The 16,322-nt window shown below is 38.0% G+C and overlaps 1 protein-coding gene across 2 annotated transcripts in view; it reads left to right on the plus strand.

Annotated features, from left to right (window-relative positions):
- The first annotated feature begins 15,520 nt into the window (after positions 1 to 15,520).
- parp8 (poly (ADP-ribose) polymerase family, member 8) overlaps positions 15,521 to 16,322 on the plus strand; it is a 36,544-nt gene continuing 35,742 nt past the window's right edge. For both annotated transcript variants that reach the window (XM_079871026.1, XM_079871027.1), the window contains exon 1: positions 15,521 to 16,135. In XM_079871026.1, the coding sequence (XP_079727152.1) occupies positions 16,045 to 16,135 (91 nt within the window). In that variant the 5' untranslated portion in view covers positions 15,521 to 16,044. The remainder of the gene's footprint in view (positions 16,136 to 16,322) is intronic.

Genomic DNA, 16,322 nt, shown 5'->3' on the forward strand with positions numbered 1-16,322 from the left:
TATACATTATTCTCTGTATCAAATCATTATTACCCAGCCCCTGATGTTTCGGGCTCATCCCCTGATGTTTTTAAAACCTAGAAACACCCCTGCAAATCCATATACAATATTTGTAACTTAAATAAAGAGACAATATATTAACATTTTAAAAGTCTTACAGTTATAACCGGCCCTTTGAGGGCAGCCATAATGCTGAAGTGGCCCTCAGTGAAAATGAGTTTGACACCCCTGGTGTAAGCCATCAGCACGGAAAAGCCTAGGACGCTCCCAAAACAGATTCCAATTATTTACAAAGAGCAGTTTCTGCTCATTGCACCATGACGTTAACCATTCATTTAGCGCGAATAATCTACTAAACTTTTCATGTCCTAGACGGTACGTGGGAAGCGGTCCTGACACAATGATCGTTATATCAGGCGATGTGCTGCGTACCGTATCGATCAGATTCCTGAAGTCTTTCTTCAGAACTTCCGTCTGGCGCAGCCTGATGTCGTTCACTCCCGCGTGCAAGACCACAGTTCCGACGCGCTCGTTATCGTTCAGAATCTCGGGAACGTGAGCAGCGATTTCAGAAACACGAGCACCAGGAAAGCAGTGACTGTGCACCTTACTCTTACCTAATGTAGCGTGGACGTGCCGAACGATGGAATCGCCGATGATCACAGCATCGCGTTCGGTTTCGCGAAGAGGGGAGAAGCGATTTTGTGTGGATAACTCGAAAACCGGGAGGGTCGGAGAGGGTCTTGGTCTAGACCTGACTCGCGTCTTCCGCTGCGGAAATATCCAGGCTTCGTGGTGGCGTTGGAGCCGGAGTGAACGAGACCATGGCTGATCGCGACCTCGGCGCTCGGGACCGATGCTGAGTAACGCACGGAGTAGACGAGGTCGGAATCAGCGGGTTAGTAACGTTAATCTCTGATTTGTGTGCATCGGCGCGTGATGTTTCAAGAGCTAACCGCCGGTCTATCAGCTCGGCTTGTCTCACTAAAAGGTCGTGGATCTGTTTCTCAACAGCTTCCAGCTCAGACTGCACCACGTGCAGCTCAAATGTGTCTTCACCTGCACCAAAAGGTAGACTACTTACATCTGATATATTCGCCATTTTAACAGATGGACAGTAAGTTAGCAACTACGCTACCAGTGATGCTAACAATATTAATACTAATTTATGACTGAAGTCTTAGATATAATCCGTCTTTTTAGTGGTACGGGTGTAGAGTAGACGCACGATAGGCGAAAAATGTTTGTAAGTGAGTGTTGAGAAGACGCGTTCAGCCGTGATCCACGGACGTAACCTATAAGAGTATCCAGCGTTGGATCACTAACAGGCTTGAGACGCGTCTGCTCAACAGTCCGCGTTGTAACTATGAGGTTTGAGCAATAGTGCTTCTCAGTGAGGAAAAGTAGAAAATGTTTGTTATAAGTAAGTTTAAAGAGTAAAATCAAGAATTATAAATCAAATCGATGGAGCTCCAAAGACAACAACGCGTTCAGACGCGACGCATGCGCATTCGACAACAGGAAGTATGTGAGCAATGCTGAATGAATCTTCGAGTAATTACAATGGTCTGCGAGGTCTCAGTGGTTCAGAATCTCCAGGACCGAGATTGGTGAACCCTGGCATAGTTGCACATCAACCTCTGCATTGAACCCTGGTGCATCATCCTATTCATGGCAAGCCGTTGTGTGTCGATTTTTTTTTTCCCCTGGCCAGTCAGAAATGCCAAGGTGCTCCGAAATATCCACCCATTCCTTCTATACTAGGAGACTCTTGCTGATAAAAAAAAAAATATATATATATGCATCAACCAATATCTAATGAGTCTTATCACAGGTAAATTGTTCCAAGTATTGATTTTAGATTGAGAAATTTCTGATTAATCATCTTTCCACTATAGCGGACCTCATGCATCATTTCAGATACAATTCATGCTATTACTGCGACTTGTTTTTGAAAATACTTAATCTGCAGTAACTTTTTTGTTGTGATTACATAATGTATGCGACTTGTAATGCATTACTTTACTCATTACATCAAAAAAAGTAATCTGATTACGTAATGCACATTACTTTTAAAGCATTAATTTACTCGTAACATCAAAAAGTAATCTGTTTACGTAATGCTTGTTGCTTGTAATGCATAACTCGTTAGATTAAAAAGTAATCTGATTATGTAATGCACATTACTTGTAATGCGTTACTTTACTCCTAACATCAAAAAGTAATCTGATTACATATAGCACATTACTTGTAATGAATTACTTTACTTGATCGATCAAAAAGTAATCTGATTACGTAATGCATGTTACTTGTAATACATTACTCGTAACATTAAAAAAATCTGATTACTTGATGCACGTTACTTGTAAAGCATTACTTTACTCGTAACATCAAAAAAGTAATCTGATTGTTATGCATGTTACTTGTAATGCGTTAACTTACCCCCAACACTACTCATTTCAAATGAGATTGAAAACACCTGATCGCTAGGTTTTCTCAGAGGACATCTATGGTAGAAATGTGTCCATCTTGAACATAATCAGAATTATCATCTAATAAGGGTAAATTGACATACTCTGGTGAGGGAGCATCTGAGTTGGGTTTCCACAGTTGTATCTTGACAGGCTGTAGAGATTTCTGATGGAATCACATCCTCATGTTCTGATATCAAAGATTTGCGAAGTTCAACTTGTATGGAGTTCAATTACCTTTGCAATATTTCGCATTTCTATGTTTTCTATAGTTTTCACATGATTTTATATAATTTTATTGATTGGTTTGTTAAATGCACACAGTATTGCTGTGTTATTACTGTATTATGTTTAATACAATATCTCTTCAGTTTAAACCTTAAATGCATGCTATCCACTCAAGTGGACATCTGAAAAATGTGTTAAAAAAAAACAACAACAAAAAAACATTTCAAATCTATTTTTCATGCCCTTAGAGCAATAAAACCCCATAGGAAAAAAATCCTGACTGATAATTCATGCATGAAAGGATTAATCAACCTATTTGGGGTGAACTAGCAGTTTTTTCATCTTTGTTTCTATTTGTTCTATGCAGACAATTTGGTAACTGTGTTGTTATTGTTTGTTGATCATGGCATTGAGCCATAGATTCCATACAATATTTCCACAGATATTTCACCATTACACAATGAAATTTACATTACAGTTTAAAAGTTTGGGGGCTGTTGAGATGTTTTTGATTTTTAGAAAAAAAGAGAACGTAATGACAAGATGTCATTTTGGTGGAGGATAGTACTCAACATTATTTTCATCAGCCTGAGTAAGCCTAATTGGAACGTTTGCCACATTATCATTTTTCAGTTCCACTTAACTTCTACCTCTTAATGCAAGACCGGCACAGCAGCGCACAGGGACTCTGTGAAGGGGGGATTGTTTGCATCTCTTTCCAGTCCAGATGGTGGCCACAGTCTCCTGGGAACCGTTGCCACCTCAGTCTACCTGCCAAGAGTTCAGTAATCGCTGGCAGGCATCAATCTCCTCACAAAACACCTCTGTTCTGTAAGTGTCTTTCTATGATTCAGCTATTGCAAAATGATCTGAACATGAAACTGTAGCTGTTGTGACCATCTTGAGTTGTAGCCGGTTTGCCAGCAGACAGAATATGCTGGCTATCACAATACATAGGCTGATGTAACTATTGAAAAAAATTGTCTGTAAACACAAAACACATGAATATTGCAAATATTTATCCTCTATCCTGCCAGGTGTCAGCAGTCTATAGCTAGTTACCTAGCCTATAGTGGCTACACATTTTCTTCAGACTTTGTCAAAGACACTACAAAGTCCTCTGAGAGAAAAAGAAGTAATAGCCAATATGTTCATTTTTTTAATTTGGGACAATGGTAACATTTAAGAGTGTAAGGTGGAAAAACTATTGGATGATTTGCATAGGCTAAGGCTACATGGGTTCAACTGTCAATTACAAATGAGCTGACACTTGTTGAAATGTCACAAGTTTCAGTTCAAACCCATTTCCTGTTCTCCATTTAACAATCATGTGATCAAAAGCCACAAAACCAGTGTGAAATACCAGTCAGCAGAAGAGAGTGTGACGCATCATGCCTAGGCAACAAAATCCAATAAAAATATATACAATATTTTGTTTGTGCACAACTTAAAATGTTTGCATTTTTGACAAGACTGCGGTGAAACCTCAGATAAATAACTTTTGGATGTGACGTTTAAACGCATCAGACAAAAAAAATGTAATGGCAGATGTGTGGGTGGGTACAAACTCTTTGACAGGACCCCTAGAATGGAAAAAGTGAGTAGGCTTATAAACGCTGAGTGGGGTCCAAAAGACCACCAGACAAAATGCTATTTTTAAAACAATATATTATTGTATTGTGGTTATGTTTATGAGGATAGTAACCTTTAAATCTTTAATCCTAAAGTTTTCTGTTTATTTTTAAGTCTGAATAAGATTTTAAATCCCAGATTTTCAATGCAATCTTAGACTTTTTGACACCAAAGTAGATTTAGATATTAAATTGTTTATATATTGGTTTCTAAAAACTGTCCTCCTAATGTACAAAAATTTTTCCACATATAACAGTGTTTGAACAATGAATGTCAATGTGACACAAGAAAGAAAAGAAGAGTATATTTGGCCTATAAGCCTACATGTTCTCAATCTTTTGATAGTGATATACTTAAAAAAAAGTATTCTAAGTATGCTTGGCTTGTAGGCGTGTTTACTCTTTTGATTGAGTGCAATTTTATACTGTCTTATACACTGTTTGAAAATATTGATTTCTAAAGAAAACATATAATTCATTTTGTGTAGGCTAGTCCACTGGTAGTGTACATAGGAATTTACTTTAATTTTCTATTTCTTATAAAATTTAGAATCTACTTAACTTCTTCCCCGCCATTGACAGAATTTTCCATCTTTTATGGCGCAATGCTTCCCCGCCAGGCGCCATATCTTACCTTCCCGTCACCTCCTCAACCTGCTTCCCTTAATAGTGTTTTTACACGTAGAAAAGGCGAAAAAGGTTTTCTCCCTGAACGATGATGTGTTTCTATGGCAATTCTCAAAGCAGCATGAATGACCTACAATGGCCAAATTTTTCACAATCGTGAAAGACAATCCAAATCCTAAACTCACTGTCTAGCAGAAAGGCAGCGCGATATAAACAAACCAGACCAGAACTCAACAAAGCGTTACAATAGCTTCACATTCTCTATAATCTACCGCCTCGATGGCAGGCAAGTAGGCTATTTCAATTCAGTAGAAAAATCGCTCCTCTTCATAACATAAGGATCACGTGCAACAAATGTTTTGATTTTCTGTTAATACCTTTCTAAACCAGCACAGTATTTCCTCCATGATCTCATTCTGATTTTCACTCTGTGTCCTCCATCTGAATTTCATGCGTCATCAGAATCACATGGGGACGAACATTCGCAAACAGCATCGCAAAGTTGTGTAGTTACGACAGCTCTCGACCTGTGGTTAGAAGCATAGTTTCTAGTTTGCATGACATGTGGACTAAATAAATTCTTATCTTGAGCAAAATAAGCAAGCTGACATTCAGTACAACCTGTGTCTTTTATTTAGAATACATACAAATGTAATTTTCGTCTTTTAGTTTGTCAAGAGATTTAAAGCAAAGAGTGCGCATGTGCGAACGTGCACTAGCCTATCGTTAGCCTCATAGCATAATTGCCTAAGTCATTTTTATATGACTTGGGCAATTATGCTATGAGGCTAACGCTATAAGAACGAGCCTATGATTGAATCTGGAAATAAAGCAAAATAACTGAAAATTTGCAACAATACAGTTTCGGGAAACAGTCGTGACTAGCTAGCTGATTTCTTCAATGATGCATCGTAGCCTACTAGAACACAACTTTTAGGAATTTTGAAGCCTATATGCAGTCGCCAGAAGTAAAAAGCTAAAGATAGACTATAACACAGACTACACCACGGCCCCACAAATTCAATGTCACTACCACTAAGCTTCTGACAACTCTTTCAGTTTTTATCTAAAAACATTTTCCCAGAATGTTAGAATAGTTTATAAGAGCACACTTATAAGCATAATGAGGTTGTAAAAGCCGACTGAGCTTATCTGTTCGGCACGATGGCGTTTAATCTCCTCGACAGCCTCTGTAGTGCCCATTTAGCCACTTGTTAGCTAACATCTTTTTCAAGACACGTAACTGCTTCAAAAAAATCACGAGTGGGGTAATACTGATCTATTTTATGTCGTAGAATAAAACGCGAAAGTGTCTTGAGCTTGTGTTCACCACGGACCTTATTTCAGCCATTTAACCAAAACCTCGTTCAAAAAACCCATTGACTTCGGGGTGATGGAACTGGAAGTGCAAAAAATTCACTTCCGCCTTTTTGCGCCTTTTGTTTTGACTGTTATACAGTAGGTTTATGGCTATGACACATCTTCTGAAAGAGAACAGAATCTCGGGTTTTTTAAACACAGGCGAAGAAGAAGCAGAAACAAACGAAAGAAGTATTGCTTATGCACAGTATTACCTGTATTACCAACATGTTTCTCTGCTAAGCACGAAATAGTCCAGAGGGAAACAGCCCTTGAAATTTTTCATCTTGCTGTCTCACGCTTTTAAGTAATCTAGCATGTGAAGTTGACTTCATGCCTCCCCCTTGGGAGTCCTGTGCCCCTATACTCAATCTCCTTTGTTCCTTTTTCAAAGAAAGACTTTTCTGTCATTCAGCAAATTAACTTTCCCTAAAATCTCTTGCTCTTCCTTGATGTGTGCCCTCTTTGGTCCTCAGAACCTCAAATGGAGCCCGTTTTTATATTCAGATTTTAACCTAGTTACAAGGTGCAAGTGAAGGAAGGTTTTTTAGTTAAAATACAATGCTATGTTAACATCTTTTTTTTTCTTCTTCTTTTTTTTACATTTCTGTTATTCATTCGCTTTAACTTTAGTGTAGTGTAAGAATTGATAAATTAGGAAATTCCGGACAGTCTGTTTCGGGGGTGACCAGACCCTGAGCGGACAAAAGGACCTCTCTGGAGATTACCATTTGAACTGGCCCTCATGCACCATCAAGACGAAAGTCTCACCTCTGAGTCATCCAAATCTACATCTCTTTCCCTCTCCCCTCACCCCCTCACTTTCAGACTCAGATCCTCTGAATTCACCCAAGAAAACATATAGTTTAATGTGAATGATTAACACAGAATATTTTTCATGTTTGGTATCATTTAAAATGTCACAGTGTGACTGGTATGAATGTCTCCTTTCCAAATAGTTAAAACAAATGGTAATAAGGTTTTTAAGAGTTTATGGATAACTGACACAAAAAGGAAGATGGTCTCTCAAGCAAATGGTCACACACCCCTAAGAGGTGCTACCCCTGAATGCCAATTTCTATTGTTAGCACATGTTTCCAAGTGAAAGTTTGTCTATATAAGGAAATGCAGCAGGGAGATCGAGGCCTTTTTCTGTACTTCAGATTGGCCCGTGAGGCTGAGATATAGATCTCTTAGCCTCACGTATTTCTTAAAGTTGGGTTTGCATCTTCTCTCTATTCCAGAGCATTTGATGTTTTGTATCGATTATCTTTGAATTGATTATGAAATTGGCATGATACATTTACCTGACATAATAAATTGTTACATGTGATCTTGACATTGTTCATTTAATGGTTAAAAGGAATAGTCAAACATTCGCTCACTTTTAGTGAGGCACAGATATTATTAAAACCTTTCATTTATGGAGTCAGATGAATTAACGAGTAAATACATATGATTAATGTACAAATTTAACCAACCAATACTTTGCATGAGTGAGGACAGAACACGTGATACCTTCCCCGTGTATTGGCGAACCGGCAGATTGGACCAATATAACGGGCCTGACAGTAGCAAAATTGAATTGTGGACTTTTAAGGTGTTTTGATATGTAGGCCATGTCACTCAAATACGTTGTGTGAATGTTTTGATTGTTATATCAGCAACACTATAAAAGAAGGTTTCTAGGTCAGTGGTTTTCAACTGGTTTTCATGGCCAATTGACAGTGGTGACCCAAAATAGTAATAGTAAAATTGTTTAGCATACAAAATATGAACAAAAAAGCAAACATTGGAATTGAACTATTACCTTGAAATGCATAGGCCCAACAATGTGCAAAATGATTAACATCATAGGTTAAATAGGAAAATGGACAATTTTGTAAAAGCATAAAGGATGATTTACTTGCCTAAAACAGACTACTATTTAGTATTTGCCATATTACCAAGAGACAGATGCATTTGTACAAAATAGCATGGACTGTCCAAAGCTGTCTGATTGTTGTTATTTGAACTTGGAAATGAACAGAAATATCAATATAACTTTCGCTAAAACAAAACAATGAAGACTCCTTCTAAAAGGTCAAGCTGATTTATAGATGATCATGAACTTTAAATGTGAATCAAGACTTCTTGAGGTTGACATGCAGGGCAAGTAGCAGGAAAGTCAAAATAATAAGATGAGTCATTTACAGCTTACACTGTATCACAAGCTCCATCAGGAATCGTCCAGATGATCAATGTCTCTGTCTCCTCACTGTGTGTCACAGATTGGTGGTTCCTGCAAGCTAAGCTAATGGATTATGTCACTTGCAGTCATGGATATTTGGAATGCTGGTCTCATTCCAGAGTCACTCTGCAGGGAGGGAGGGAAGGGAAATGAGACCATCTCGAGCAAATAAATGAATCTCTTTCACGTTATACACACACATACCCACTGGGTAAGGAGTGGCTCTTTGCTCACCTAACTGTGACATCATTGCACATCTGGGGATCTAAACGCTCTTTCAACATATTAGTTTTAGATAAAGGGTGGCAATTTTGCACCGATCTCCTCACCCTTAGACTCTTAAATTTGTGAGACATCAAATCCCAAATTGCTAATGTGCTTTTTTAAAAAACGGTTTTGTATGTTTTTAAGCCAATTCACGCTAACCTATAATTAGATAGAGTAAAGGTTATGCATATTTGGCGTGCTGTCCGAGGGGAGGGCTTCGAGTTCGGAATTTCGCTTGGGAAAGGTTGGGATAGGAGTAGTTAGAAGTGAGGACATGGGGTGGTGAAGGGATGCTGGAAAACTGTCATGGAACAGAAGCAAGTCTGCTGTATATATACCTCTTATATAGCTAATTGAGTTGATTAACTGAATGTTCTCCTCCCGTTTTATTTAGGTTAATTTTCTAAATGTACTCCTCCCGACCATTGCTAATAAAACATTATTTGTAAACCATATACGTTACCCATGTCATTATACAGATTTGTGTCCTCATAAACCATACATGCAGGCACACACACACACAAAACAAAACGGTTATTAAAGGAAAAGATGACAGTATTTCAAAAAGCCAATTTCCTGGGTGCTGTTGATAAGGGCGAATACATTAAATATGTGTCAAATATAAATGTATTAGGCAAGCAGTTTTTTTTTTTTTTCAAATATAAATGTATTAGGCAAGCAGACCCAAAGTCTGCTGAATGATTAAGTCCTGAAGACAAACTTCAGAAATGGCAACCTTAGCATATTTGTATCATTGGAGAAAGCCAACTTGTCAGCTTAAATCACATGTGCTTCTTAAAACAATCATATAATGGCTTTGATCATACCAAACGCTTTCAAGGCTTTTAACAGTCTCATTTGCAGATTCTGAATTGAATGCGCTGTTTCTTAAGTGAATCCTACTGTAACAAATTGTAAAATCCTATCCTACTGTAAAATTTACAGCAACTTACTGGCAATTTTGGTTGCCAGTAAGCCAGTAAATTTACAAGAGTACTGTAAATCATAAATTACAATTAAAATTATACAGCACACATGTAAAAGCAGCAAAACAAGAGCAGCTGTGAATTTACAGTTCTTTAACGTAATCTTTACAGTATGTCACTGTTATTAATAATGCACTGAATTAAAACCTGAGATAGGCCTAACTCATTTCATTTGAGGAAATTGATTTGTCAGTTGCCATTAAATACTTACTGTGAGCTTATTTCATTTGAGTCCACTAAGAAAAATACTTCAATGAGTTAACTAGAAACATCAATTTAACTAAATCCTAGTTAACAACAGCACACATGCATGAGACGAAGAACTTAACAAAAAGATCATCAATGCATCAGCAACTACACAGTCACTGCCTTTAAATAAAGCAACATGCAGCATAACATCAGTGTTTTTCTGCTCATCCTGGACTGAAGCACAGGCTCTACTCTTCAGCACAATGGTGACCCACAAAACTCAACAGAAAAAAGCTTTAAATCCCAACAGAACATTAAACACAACAGATCTCCAGTCTCCACTATATCATTATGTGCAAAATCAAAATAAAGTAATTCACAGAATTTTACATTTTTGTGTAGTAAATTTGACTGCGAGATCTTACTGTAAACAGTCAGCAGAGGATTAAACATTCCACAAACAGCATTACCAGCTTTACTGGTATTACAACTTTTCTGTCATAATCAGACTTATTGAGAAGTAACAGAGGTTTAGATGTTGATGATTTATTAAAAATATTTCATTTGAAGTTACCATGATCGTGATCAGTGTATACTTTAGGTGGGCTCTTGACGCTTAATTTATTTAACATTAGATTTTCTCTAGCTGCTATAACCATGTCTTACTAAGACAAATTTGTCATGGCAATAAAAGCCAAGGAAAGATATGATGAGGTGTTGATAGTTGTGTATTGATGTTGGCCTTATCAACATCTAGTGGACTGATCCGCTGATTACGAAGGTGAGGTTGTTATAGATTTCACCTTATTGATTGTAGTAGTCCTCCTGTGATTCTACAGCATGATGTATAAAACAGCTTTATTTGATAGCAGATCATATTTTGGGGGGGAGACCCACATACTTCTGAACATCAACTGAACATCTTTATTTAGCAGATAAATGAAGCTAGCGCAAGTTCTGCCAGGAAGACTCAATCGTTCACGTCACTAATTACCTTCTCATCTATCCAATCATATCATTTACTTTAGCATAAAAGGGTAGTACTTACACATGTCTGAGTTCGCAGATGCTGTCGCTCCAGTTACCACCATCCTCCCCGCCTCCACTAAGACGGGACCTTTCCTCCAACCCCCCTACTCCACCAAGTCGGGTCCTCCCTCCATCATCCCCAACATCACCAGACAGGCTATCCCCTCCATCCTGAAGACTTCAGAATGTTCTTTTCCTCCATCCACCCCACCACCACCAGATGGCCCCTTTCCTTACTTTGCGGGGGGTGGGCTGCGCCCCTGCCTCCGTCTTCAGGCGGGACACGCAGATTCCGTACCCTCTGAATGCGAGTTACGAACTGGACCTACGCCAAAGAACCTGTTTGCTTGCTGAGCTCCTAAATAAATGTTTATTGTTACAAAATCAATTCTCCTGAGTCTTTCTGGTAGAACTAAAATAAATATAAAAGTCATGTTGAATATTAGCAAACAAGCCATCAGTTTATTATGTGACGAGCTGTATCCACATTGTCCACAATCAATCTGACATACACTATTACCTGAAACACATTGTTTAAACATTGCATTGTTTCTATAGAACAACAAAGCTCTTACACACTATGTGGAATGGGTCATGCAATCAATATGAACAGATCACAACACACTTCATCACCCTTCTCTCGCTGTGGTTACTCCAATCATTCTTCTCAATTGACATTATGAACGCTGAACAATTTCATTCCAGACTGCATATACATTTATTTCTCTCATGCAGAAAAATGCATCACTAAAAAAAATGTTTTTGAACATGGTGTTGCGGTAATAGCATTTTACTTAAGTACATGTATACTGAAGTAGAAATAACATGTTACGTGAATATGATACGTGAATATGAGTATAATTGTCTGATGCCATTTACTGTACCATGGTAGTGCCACAGTACTTTTTTGGGTTTCACTTTATTTTGATGGTCCCTTTAACACATTCTGTTGACTATAAATAACGTTGTACCTACATGTCTACTAACGCTCATTCGAGTGTTATTAGAGTATTAGTAGACTGGTAGGGTTTGAATAAGTTGACATGTAGTTGCAAAGTCACAGTCAGTAGAATGTCTGTTGGAGGAGCATCACAATAAAGAGTTAGCAGATATTAAGCAGACAGTCTACTAATACTCTAATGAGAGTTAGTTGACATGTAGTTGCAAAGTTACTTATAGTCAATAAAGTTACCCTTTTTTTTGTAAGGGAAACTGCAGATTTACATTGATTTACAGCAATACTATCGTTTTTATTGATCATTGATAACAGCTGATTGAAATTGTAAAAAAAAAAAACATCTTCAATTATGAACAATAATAAAAAAACAATTTTTAAAAAAAATGTTTTTATTTATTTTTTATTAACATCAAGCATATGCATTTGTGAAACTGAGATTCTGTTCACACCAGAGAGGAAAAGCTGAGGGGCACACTGTTTAGGCCACAGTAGCCCGTCCAGCCAGAAGATGGATGGCTGTGTTAGCGGCACTTTGATTAACAGCTCCATCCGGACTTTGGCTGGTGGCTCACCAGTCTGGAGCTGCTCCAAGGAGACCCCACTAGCCCAGCTGTGCTGAAGCAGGCATGGCCTGGCCTGATGACTGCAGTGGCAGGAAAATACATCTTCCTGCATTGAGCCTCAAATGTATTTCCCCCTTCTACATACACTGTGTGATTGAGGATTTAGTGTGTGTTCTGATGAATACAAACACACTCATCATTTTCTCTTTCACCTAAATGGCACCTCATCTCAATGCAATGTTGATGGAATCAGCGCTGCTGATGTTTCTCTCTTCAAATGATTCTCTCTGCACCGTCATCAACACATCATTCAGTGCTCCTCGATGATTTCACCATTATGTGGGTGCTAAAAGAGCCCTGGTGAATTTCAATGCAACATATTTTGGAGGGGAATCGAGGCTCAGGAAGCACTGTGTTAAAATAAACATACTGTATATATGAGATAAGTGTATGTGTGTTTACTGCCAGCTGACTGAAGATAAGGGGAGAATTTGAAAAAATGGACAAATGAAGCAGGCGGATAGAGGCGAGAGCAGTATTTCCTGTTTTTGTGGGGAGACCCACATCATTTGAGTTGACTCCTTGCTGAACTCATGATCAGTTCATTAATCCTAATTTCACAGTGAGTCAAACAGTTGATAACTGTGAGAGTACATCTGATGCTCTTTATTAGGAGGTCTGCATGCTATAGATATAGTGTGTTTAAGAGGCTGGATGTAATCAAAGGTTTTGGGATGGATGGATATGTATGTTGAAACTCAAGTTTGTCTTCAGGACTTAATCATTCAGTAGAATATTTGCCGCTTTGGGAAGCACTCCTGCTTCAAAAAGCAATAACAAAAAAGTGTACTCTCCAGCCACGGCAGCCAAGCACCACTTTAGTTTAGGGTCCAATTCTCACAATTAACTAGTTGCTTAAGTTATTAGCCTGCATATGACTGGGATATTGGCTGTTTATATAAAGCACATATTAATGCCTTATTCTGCATGACCATATTCTCCCTTAATCCTACCAATACCTAAACTTAACAACTACCTTTGCTAGGAGTTTGAGGCAAAAGTCGTAGTTAATAGTTAGTTAATAATGAGTATTGGACCCTAAACTATAGTGTGAACCCCCCCCCCCCTCCCTTTTTTTAAATCATGGGGCTGTATTTATACAACATTCTTAAAATGAAGAGGCAACTGAGGACAGTATCCTACACCTCACACGAATACTATCATCAGATGAAACTTTAGACATAGGTTAAAAATCTTAACTACTATTTTCTTCTCTTTTCGCTTTATATAAATATAATATAGGTAGGTATAAATCCGATATCACTTATGTCAGTGTTATATATATCATCATATTGTCCATCCCTAAAACTTGTTTTTTGTCAGTGTTTATTTAAAAACATCCACTTATGCAAAATTACGATGGTAAATATTTAATTGATGAGTTTCAGCACATTGACACAAAATGATAACTGCAAATCCATCTTTCGCTGCCTGGAGTCCAGCTTAGTTCCAACTCTTGTAGCTTTCGGCATACTGTAAAAATACAATTACATTGCTATGCATAAGTTTAGACACCCATGCTAAAGTTGACTAAAAAGAGGAATAAAAAATCATCTTTTGGAAATTGAACTTAATGCCTTAATTTAAAAAATTAGGAAAAATCCAACCTTTAAGGACACCAATTTTCTTTGTGAATGAATAATGTATGGTAAATAAATAAATGTTCTTCCTTAAAATACAGGGTGCATAAGTTTGGACACCCCTATGTTAAATTCCCATAGAGGCAGGCAGATTTTCTTTTTTAAAGGCCAGTTACTTCATGGATCCAGGATACTATGCATCCTGATAAAGTTCCCTTGGCCTTTGGAATTAAAATAGCCCCACATCATCACATAGCCTTCACCAAACCTAGAGATTGGCATGGTTTTATTTCAGTTAGCCTAATAGCTGGTTTGATTTGCATTGAGAGATGATCTTATGGAAAGTACCCCATGCCAATCTCTAGGTATGGTGAAGGCTATGTGATGATGTGGGGCTATTTTAATTTCAAAGGCCAAGGGAACTTTATCAGGATGCATAGTATCCTAAAAAAAATAAAAAAAATAAATACTTAAAAATAAAAATCTGCCTGCCTCTATGGGAATTTAACATAGGGGTGTCCAAACTTATGCACCCTGTATTTTAAGGAAGAACATTTATTTATTTACGATACATTATTCATTCACAAAGAAAATTGGTGTCCTTAAAGGTTGGATTTTTCCTATTTTTTTTAATTAAGGCATTAAGTTTAATTTCCAAAAGATGATTTTTTATTCCTCTTTTTAGTCAACTTTAGCATGGGTGTCTAAACTTATGCATAGCACTATACATATTGAATAAAGTAAAATGGTATATCAATTAATTCCGTTATATCTTTCATAACAGTTGAGAATCCTCTTTATACAAAGTTTGGTTAAAAAAAATCCTGAAACCTAAAAAAAATGTATTAGTGAATAAAAAGAAAAAAAAATCCCATTGGTTTTGCCTATACATGTAATTTCATGTCTTTTTTTTTCATTTATTTTTAAACAACTGATTAGCCACTGGTGTCCACTACAGAGGATAATACTAAAAAAAAAAGAAAAAACTTTTTTTCTGGTTCTCAGGATATTCAAGTCTGATGTTCTGCCAAATAATGGGCTACCTATCAGATTGTGTGCAACACTATATCTGTGGTGGCATACAAAGTCTGATGCGTGCATAAGTTAGCCTACTTGATTTTTAGTAATGTTTATTGACCTGTTACCATATTTTGAATCAGAACGGTGTTGCTACAACAGTGTTGCTCGTGTGATATTGCTCAGAAATCAGTAGCCTATCCTTATTAATTGCTTATTCTTAAATAACGGTTTTTTATTCCACGGCTAAATACCGCGTTTCTTCTCAATCTGAAGCCCGTAATGCTGAGCAGATCCAGAGTGCAGGACAGTAGGCTAGCAGAGTGGGCGCGTGGGGAGAAAAACACGTCCATGACATCATCCGCCTTGTTGTGATTCCCGATATCCCACCGGGTTCATCTCGTGGATGCAGTCACAGGATTCCCACACTGATTTCCCCCGTGTGCAACTTCAGCTCTTCGGTAACGGTCTGATGCTACTCACGCCCGCGTTGGTTTTACTTTAAGACTTGCGATATCTTTTTGCGCTCCTCGGCTTGGCTTTCGACATCGCCATTGTTGGGTTCAGCAGAGTTATGAGAAGGACGGCTGAGAGATGCTTCCGGTGTAAAAGTGATATCTTTATGAAAGCTGTCGCGAGGAAGGGCTGTCCGCTGTGCTCATGCGATCGAGGCTATTGTTAGACGAGATGAAACGGTGTCGGTTGGCGTGACACACCTGGGATTGTTACAGCAGACCTCCAAGCACGTATTTCTAACGTTACCCCACATCCATCGTGTCTGCAAGCGGAAAGGATTCGTTTGTTTCGCCGAACATTAGTTAGAGAAGCCATTCTAGTGTGTGTTATTTCATGGGGATGTGTTCAAGGCAAGAGAGGATTCAAAAAGACGTCGACATCGTAATTCAAAGGTGTAAGGCAGAGAAAGACTGCCTGTTTTCTGGTGAGTTTCCATTGTCTCTTATTAAGAGTGCCGTCTTAAACAATTGCTATAGATTTGCTCTACACAATATTGACAGGCTGTCAGCCTCACCGCTGATGGCTTTATATCCCCCTTCACACAAAAGCCCGATATGTTCAAAAACACGTAACGTTATGTGGCTAATGTGCTCCAGCGTCCGCAATTTAAT

This window comes from Squalius cephalus (assembly GCF_949319135.1).
Source record: "Squalius cephalus genome assembly, chromosome: 5".
Lineage (NCBI taxonomy): Eukaryota > Metazoa > Chordata > Actinopteri > Cypriniformes > Leuciscidae > Squalius > Squalius cephalus.